Source organism: Stomoxys calcitrans, chromosome 1, assembly GCF_963082655.1.
Source record: "Stomoxys calcitrans chromosome 1, idStoCalc2.1, whole genome shotgun sequence".
In the NCBI taxonomy this organism is placed as follows: Eukaryota; Metazoa; Arthropoda; class Insecta; order Diptera; family Muscidae; genus Stomoxys; species Stomoxys calcitrans.
In genome coordinates this window covers 46,641,064-46,650,153 of record NC_081552.1, presented here as the reverse complement: position 1 = coordinate 46,650,153, position 9,090 = coordinate 46,641,064, and the positions used below count along the sequence as shown (strand labels likewise).

At 38.6% G+C, this 9,090-nt stretch overlaps 1 protein-coding gene across 1 annotated transcript; it reads right to left on the bottom strand.

Annotated features, from left to right (window-relative positions):
* Nucleotides 1-562: 562 nt before the first annotated feature.
* On the bottom strand, nt 563-1,212 carry LOC131995821 (uncharacterized). Its single transcript, XM_059364974.1, has 3 exons — nt 1,182-1,212; nt 775-1,100; nt 563-724 (listed from the first exon to the last, which is right to left on the bottom strand). The coding sequence occupies exons 1-3, from the start codon at nt 1,210-1,212 to the stop codon at nt 563-565; spliced, it is 519 nt and encodes a 172-aa protein (XP_059220957.1).
* Nucleotides 1,213-9,090: the final 7,878 nt, after the last annotated feature.

Sequence of the window (9,090 nt, the reverse complement as noted above, 5' to 3'; positions counted from 1 at the left end):
TTTGTACAACGACTTCTCCCATGGCCTTCAACATACGTGTTCAATATGCTCTGAATCAATCCAAAGCTTGATACAACACCCATATAAACCGAACTCCCGATTTTGCTTCGTAAGCCCCTACAAGGTGCAATTCTTATTCGAATGGACTGAAATATTACGCAATGACTTCTACAATGTTCAGCATTCAATTCATTTATGGTCGGACCATAACATAATATAGCTCCAAAAGCCTAAAAAAGGAAGTACCGCGCAAGAACTCGATAAATGCTATCCATGATGGAGGGTATATAAGATTCGGCCCGGCCGAACTTAGCACTCTCTTACTTGTTATTGCTAAAATCTTCATATTTCTTTATTATGCTGATATACTGCTTTCAATTTATATATAAAACATCGATTTTAAAACTATTTTTTACAATAGTCTAGAACTATTTTCATTATTTCCTATGCCGCAGGCTTATATCTACTCAATCGTCTTAAGAAAGTGCACTTTATGGAAAACAAAAATTAGGAACAAACACGTGTATGTGCCCATTGCTGTTATAAAGCTTAAGGTTTTTATTTATTTCATTTTTATTTCCACCATTAGAACGGCACTGACCACTTGTATGTCTCCATCTTTATACTTCAAGGTGTTATTAGCAGTTATGCGATATAAACCATTCACAACAAAAGGGGGAATGCTGTTTCTATCCACTTTGAAACCACGCCAACCATAGCAACCCTGAAAGACAAAACAAAATTTTTAACTATGACTATTTAGCTAGGACTTACATTTATGAAGCACACCTTTTGTATAGGACATGACTTTGGCATATCGCTGTATTTAAAAATATTTTGTATCCATATGGAGAACAAATTTATTGTTTGGCTGCCTTTAGTGCCCAAAATATCGCAAATATTGGCCTCATAGTTAAAAAGGGTTCTATAATCTCCAGTTTTCGGTATCATCACATCTACGACCAATTTTATAAAATAGGAGCTGATAATTTTTTTTATATAAACAACCTCAGAGTCGAAGGTGGTATGGTCCTGAGATATATTTACAAGTAATTGACTAATATAATCCTTGTTGAAGCTGGTTTCGACTGATTTGAAAACTACGATTTTGGACTGTAATTTAAACAAATAGCTAAGCAATTCTGGCAGGTAGGTATTTAAGCTTTGTGTCATTTACAAACCTTTGATCTTGCAGTTCGCATTGGTGGCCATTCTTGTATGATAATTAAGAGAAACACTAACTTATTAAAAAGTCTTTTCATTTCAAAAGAAAAAAAACAATCGAAAACAAAAATTCGAAAATTTTATTTTCAGTTTAAATACTTAAGCTGTTATTGTTTGTTAGTATCTGATTGGACAATGGTTAATAATCCCAATAATATTTTGAAAACATGTGCTAATTATAGGTCTTGCGGAAAAATTAAATATAATTTCCATTATGAAATTTCAAATGATAGTATTTTTATACCCACCATCGAAGGATGGGGGTATATTCATTTTGTCATTCCGTTTGCTACACATCGAAATATCCATTGTCGACCCTATAAAGTATATATATTCTAGAAAAGCGTAAAGACACGTCCGTCCGTTTCTCCGTCTGTCTGTTGAAATCACGCTACAGTCTTTAACAAGTAAGAGCGTGCTAAGTTCGGCCGGGCACCTCGGATATATATGTGAACCACCTTTCCTCAAAATCCGGTGCAAAATTCATACCTTATGCCCCATAGCACCTATGTTCCGATTTGGACCAGATACTAATAAGTAAAAGTTATTGTTCAATTGTATATAACAAAATATTGGTCTTTTTAGTAGTTATATCTAAAAATAAACCGATCTGAACTATATACCACACGGATGTCGAAAAGCATAACATAAGTCAGTGTGTCAAATTTCAGTGCAATCGGATTAAAAATGCGCCTTTTATGGGGCCACGACTTTATATCGAGAGATCGGTTTATATGGCAGCTATATGCAAATCTTGATCGATCTAGACCAAATTGCAGAAATATGTGGAGGGGCTTAACTTAACTCTTTGTCCCAAATTTCGGCAACATCGGACAATAAATGCGCTTTTTATGGCCCCAAAACCTAAAACTGAGAGATCGGTGTATATGGTAGCTATATCCAAATCTGGACCGATCTGACCCAAATTGACGGAGGATGTTGAAGGGCCTAATACAACTCAATACTTATGTGCCTAAGACCCTAAATTGGAGAATCGGTCTATATGGCAGCTATATCCAAATATGAACCGATTTGAGCCATATTGACGGACGATGTTGAAGGGCCTAAGACAACTCACTGTCCCAAATTTCAGCAAAATCATATAATAAATGTAGCTTTTATGGGTCTATGACCCTAAATTGGAGGATCGGTCTATATGGCAGCTATATCCAAATCTGAACCAATCTGAGCCGTATTGATGGAGGATGTCGAAAGGCCTAACACAACTCACTGCCCCACATTTCAGCAAAATCGGGTAACAAATGTAGCTTTTATGGGCCTATGACCCTAAATCGGAGGATCGGTCTCTATGGCAGCTATATCCAAATCTGAACCGATCTGGGCCAAATTGACGGAGGATGTCGAAAGGCCTAACACAACTCATTGTCCCGAATTTCAGCAAAATCGGATAATAAATGTGGCTTTTATGGGCCTAAGACCCTAAATCTGAGGATCGGTCTATATGGCAGCTATATCCAAATCCGGACCGATCTGAGCCAAATTAGCGAAAGATGTCAAAGGGCCTAACACAACTCACTACCCCAAATTTCAACAAAATCGGATAACAAATGTGGCTTTTATGAGCCTAAGACCCTAAATCGGCGGATCGGTCTATATGGGGGCTATATGAAGATATAGTCCGATATTGCCCATCTTCGAACTTAACCTGCCTATGGACAAAAAAAGAACCTATGCAAAATTTCAATATCTCTATTTTTAAAGACTGTAGCGTGATTTCAACAGACAGACGGACAGACGGACGGACATGTCTAGATCGTCTTAGATTTTTACGCTGATCAAGAATATATATACTTTATAGGGTCGGAAATGAATATTTCGATGTGTTGCAAACGGAATGACAAAATGAATATACCCCCATCCGTCGGTGGTGGGTATAAAAATAGAGATATTAAGCTGAAATTTTGCACAGATTCTTTTTTTGTCCATAAGCAGGTTAAGTTCGAATAGGGGCTATATCGGACTGTATCTTGATATAGCCCCCATATAGACCGATGGGCCGATTTGGGGTCTTAAGCCCAAAAAAGCCACATTTATTATCCGATTTTGCTGAAATTTGGGACAGAGAGTTGTGTTAGGCCTTCGTTAATTTTGCCCAGATCGGTCGAGATTTGGATATAGCTGCCATATAGACCGATCCTCAGATTTAGGGTCTTTGGCCCATAAAAGCCACATTTATTATCCGATTTTGCTGGAATTTTGCGGGCCTAAGACCCATAAAAAGATCTTAAAAAGAAATATTTGGATATAGCTGCCATATAGAACGATCCTCCGATTTAGGGTCTTAGGCCCATAAAAGCCTTATTTATTATCCGATTTTGCTGAAATTTGGGACAGTGAGTTGTGTTAGGCCCTTCGACATCCTTCGTCAATTTGGCTCAGATCGGTCCAGATTTGGATTTATCTGCCATATAGACCGATCCTCAGATTTAGGTTCTTAGGCCCATAAAAGCCACATTTATTATCCGATTTTTCTTCAATTTGGCCCTGATCGGTTCAAATTTGGATATACCTGCCATATAGACCGATCTCTCGATTTAAAGCTTTGGGCCCATAAAAGGCGCAATTATTGTCCTATATCTCCGAAATTTGGGACAGTGTGTTTAGTTATGCCCCTCGACATACGTCTGCAATTTGGCTCAGATCGATCAAGATTTGAATATAGCTGCATATCTCTCGATCTAAGTTTTGGGGCCATAAAAGGCGCATTTATTGTCCGATTTCGCCGAAACTTGGGACAGTGACATATAAACCGATATCTGGATTTAAAGTCTTGGCCCCATAAAAGGCGCATTTATAATCCGATTTCACTGAAATTTGACACAGTGACTTAGTTAGGCTTTTCGACATCCATGTTGTATATGGTTCAGATTGGTTTATTTTTAGATATAGCTGACGTGTATCTATTAGTATTTGGTCCAAATCGGAACATATTTCGTTATAACTGCTATGGGACATAAGGTATGCAATTTTTACGTGATTCTGATGAACGGTGGTTTACATATATACCCGAGGTGGTGGCCGAACTTAACGCCTTTTTATACCCACCACCAAAGGATGGGTGTATATTCATTTTGTCATTCCGTTTGCAACACATCGAAATATCCTTTTCCGTCTCTAAAAAGTATATATATTCTTGATCAGCGTAAAAATCTAAGACGATCTAGCCATGTCCGCCCGTCTGTCTGTTGAAATCACGCTACAGTCCATAAAAATAGAGATCTTGAGCTGAAATTTTGCACAGATTTTTTTTTTTTGTCCATAAGCAGGTTAAGTTCGAAGATGGGCTATATCGGACTATATCTTCATATAGCCCCCATATAGACCGATCCGCCGATTTAGGGTCTTAGGCTCATAAAAGCCACATTTATTATCCGATTTTGTTGAAATTTGGGGTAGTGAGTTGTGTTGGGCCCTTTGACATCTTTCGCCAATTTGGCGGTCCAGATTTGGATATAGCTGCCATATAGACCGATCCTCAGATTTAGGGTCTTAGGCCCATAAAAGCCGAATTTATTATCCGATTTCGCTGAATTGGCCCAGATCGGTTCAGATTTGGATATAGCTGCCATATAAACCGATCCTCCGGTTAAGGGTCTTAGGCCCACAAAAGCCACATTTATTATCCGATTTTGATGAAATTCGGGACAGTGAATTCTGTAATGCCCATCGACATCCCTCGTTAATTTGGCTCAAATCGGTCCAGAAATGGATATAGCTGCCATATAGATCGATCCTCCGATTTATGGTGTAAGGCCCATAAATGCCACATTCATTATCCGATTTTGCTGAAATTTGGGACAGTGAGTTGTGTTAGGCCCTTTGACATATTTCTTCATTTTGGTCCAGATCAGTTTAGATTTAGATACAGCTGCCATATAGACCGATTTCTTTATTCATGGTTTTGGGCCCATAAAATGCTCATTTATTGTCTGATGTCGCCGAAATTTGGAATAGTGAGTTGAGTTAAGCCCCTTGATATACTTCTGCAATATCGCACAGATCGGTCCAGATTTGGATATAGCTGCCATATAGACCGATATCTAGGTTTTAGATTTTGGGGCCATAAAAGACGCATTTATTGTCCGATGTCGCTGAAATTTGACACAGTGAGTTTGGTTAGGCTCTTCGACGTCCTTCTTTAATTTTGCCCAGATCGGTCCGACTTGCATATAGCTGCCATATAGACCGATCTCTCGGTTTAAGGTGTAGGGCCCATAAAAGAGGCATTTATTGTCCGATTTCGACGAAATTTGGGACAGTGCTTTGTGTTGTTGTTGGCTTTTCGACATGTTTATGCAACTTGGCCCAAATCGGTCCAGATTTGGATATAGCTGCCACGTATCTCGATTTAAAGTCTTGGCCCCATAAAAGGCGCATTTATAATCCGATTTCACTGAAATTTGACACAGTGACTTATGTTCGGCTTTCCGACATCCGTGTCGTATATAGTTCAGATCGGTATGAGGTATATGAGTATAAGGTTTGAAATTTTCACCGAATTTTGATGAAAGGTGGTTTATATATATACCTGAGGTGGTGGGTATCCAAAGTTCGGCCCGGCCGAACTTAACGCCTTTTTACTTGTTATTTGTTAGATTTTTAAAACCTGTATTTGTGTTTAGCTAACAGAGTTCAATTATAGTTTAGGTTAAGTAATTACAGCAGCTTTTAATAAGTCTTTCGGAGGCCACTATAGCGCAGAAGTTAGCATGTCCTATGACTCAGAACGCCTGGGTTCGAATCCGGGCGAGACCAACTGATAAAAATTTTCTGCGGTGCTTTTCCCTCCTAATGCTGGCGACATTTGTAAGGTACTATTCCATGTTAAACTTCTATCCAAAGAGGTGTCGCGGGACGCCGTTCGGCTATAAAAACGAGGCCCCTTTTTATTGAGCTTAAACTTGAATCGGACTGCACTCATTGATATATGAGAAGTTTGCCCCTGTTCCTTAGTGGAATGTTCATGGGCAAAATTTGCATTTTGTATAATGAGTCTGTGGGAGTTATATGTTTGTACAGTTTGTAATAGGCCCTCAGTGAAATTAAAACCAGTAGGGAAAGGCAAAAGTCGAGCGATGTCCACTTTATAAAACACTATATACACTTACAATATAGGTACAAAATGCGAGCTCTATCTTATTTTGAACCAATTTTAATAGACCTCGGCGGATGTTCTCAGATGGGTTATTAAACTATCCGTATCAAATTTTGAGCAAATAAGTTTAAACTGTACCAAGTACGGTTGACAAATGATAACACTATTGCAAATTACCCAAAATCTGACGAACATATATATGAACCCATATTGACCAAATATCTTTGATATTGTAGTAGGCATCGCATAAAGAGTTTTGCACAAGTTTGACATTATTGATCAATATTGCGCTTGCATTGACTTTAAAAGTGTAAATCGGGCGAAATACATATATCGCAGCTATATATAAATCTGAACTGATTTCTATGAAATTCACAAGTATTATTAAAGACAAAAGAAAATCCTTCCTGCCAAATTTTAAGAGAATCGGTTAACAAATGAGCACTTTATTGGAATAACAGTCCCAATATGACTATCTTGTCTACTTATATATAACAAGTAAAAGCGTGCTAAGTTCGGCCGGGCCGAATCTTATATACCCTCCACCATGGATCGCATTTGTCGAGTTCTTTTCTCGGCATCTCTTCTTAGGCAAAACAGGATATAAGAAACGATTTGCTCTGCTATTAGAGCGACATCAAGATATGGTCCGGTTTGGACCACAATTAAATTATATTATGTTGGAGACCTGTGTAAAATGTCAGCCAATTCGAATAAGAATTTGGGGACTCAAGAAGTAAAATAGAGAGATAGATATATATGGGAGCTGTATCAGGCTAAAGACCGATTCAGACCATAATAAACACGTATGTTAATGGTCATGCGAGAATCCGTCGTACAAAATTTCAGGCAAATCGAATAATAATTGCGACCTCTAGAGGCTCAAGAAGTCAAGATCCCAGATCGGTTTTTATGGCAGCTATATCAGGTTATGAACCGACTTGTACTTTATTTGACACAGTTGTTGGAAGTAAGAATAAAATACGTCATGCAAAATTCAGCCAAATCGGATAATAATTGCGACCTCTAGAAGCTCAAGAAGTCAAGTCCCCAGATTTGTTTATATGACAGCTATAGCAGGTTATGAACCGATTTGAACCATACTTGGCACAGTTGTTGGATATCATAACAAAATACGTCGAGCAAAGTTTCATCCCAGTCGGAAAAAAATTGCGCACTAAAGAGGCTCAAGAAGTCAAGACCCAAGATCGGTTTATATGACAGCTATATAAGGTTATGAACCGATTTGAACCATACTTGGCACAGTTGTTTGATATCGTAACAAAACACGTCGTGCAAAACTCCATTCTAATCGGATAAGAATTGCGCACTCTAGAGGCTCAAGAAGTCAAGACCCAAGATCGGTTTATATGGCAGCTATATCAGGTTATGGACCGATTTGAACCATACTTGGCACAGTTGTTGGATATAATAACAAAACACGTTGTGCAAAATTTCATTCCAATCGGATAAGAATTGCGCTCAAGGCTCAAGAAGTCAAGACCCAAGATCGGTTTATATGGCAGCTATGTCAAAACATGGACCGATATGGCCAATTTACAATACCAACCGACCTACACTAATAAGAAGTATTTGTGCAAAATTTCAAGCGGCTAGCTTTACTCCTTCGGAAGTTAGCGTGCTTTCGACAGACAGACGGACGGACGGACGGACAGACGGACGGACATGGCTAGATCGAATGACGAATGACAATCAGAATGACGAAATTAGTATACCCCCCATTTTATGGTGGAGGGTATAAAAATGTGCACGTAAATTTTACACTACGTAAAACTAGACACTCATACGAACAATAAACAGTGGGAATTATCAGTAACGGATTTTAAAATTTCTAGTTCTACTCGAAATGAAATGGAAAAAATGATAAAATTTTTACAAAAAAAAATCACAGTATAAACCCCAAAAACAACTATCAAAACAAAACCAGTAAAGAAAGGCAAAAGTCGGGCGGAGCCGACTATATAATACCCTACACCAACCCTACAATTTTAGATTCGGGCATTATATAAATATATATGTATATGAGAGCTATATCTAAATCTGGGCCGACTTTCAAACAAATCGTTTGAAAATTGTTGTTACTACGGTCATATAAGTGCAAATCCGGAAGTGATTCTGAGTCGATCGGTATACTTATCAATGGATTTAGCCCTTCTCCTTGTTAGCGTTGCAAAAAACAAATGCACAAACTTATAATACGCTGTACCAAAGTGGTGGTGTGGGGTATAAATATATTGAAAATGTCTACCACATTTTAATACCCAACATCATAGGATGGGGGTGTACTAATCTAGTCAATCCGTTTGTAACACCTCGAAATATTAATCTGCGACCCCATAAGGTATATATATTCTGGATCCTCTCGACATTCGGATTCGATCTAGCCATTTCCGTCCTTCCGTCCGTCTGTCGAAATCGTGGTCGAACGCATCAAGCTACTCGCTTGAAATTTTGCAACGCTGATTGCCTGGTTTTCAAATCCTGGCGAGACCATCAGAAAAATTTTGTCTGCGGTGGTTTTCCCCTCCTAATGCTACCAACGTATGTGATGTACTATGCCATGTAAAGCTTCTATCCAAAGTGGTGTCGCACTGCAGCACCCCGTTCGGATTCGGCTATGAAAAGGAGGCCCCTTATCATTGAGTTTAAACTTGAATCGGACTGCACTCATTGATATGTGATTAGTTTGCCCCTGTTTCTTAGTGGAATGTTGATGCGCAAAATTTGTA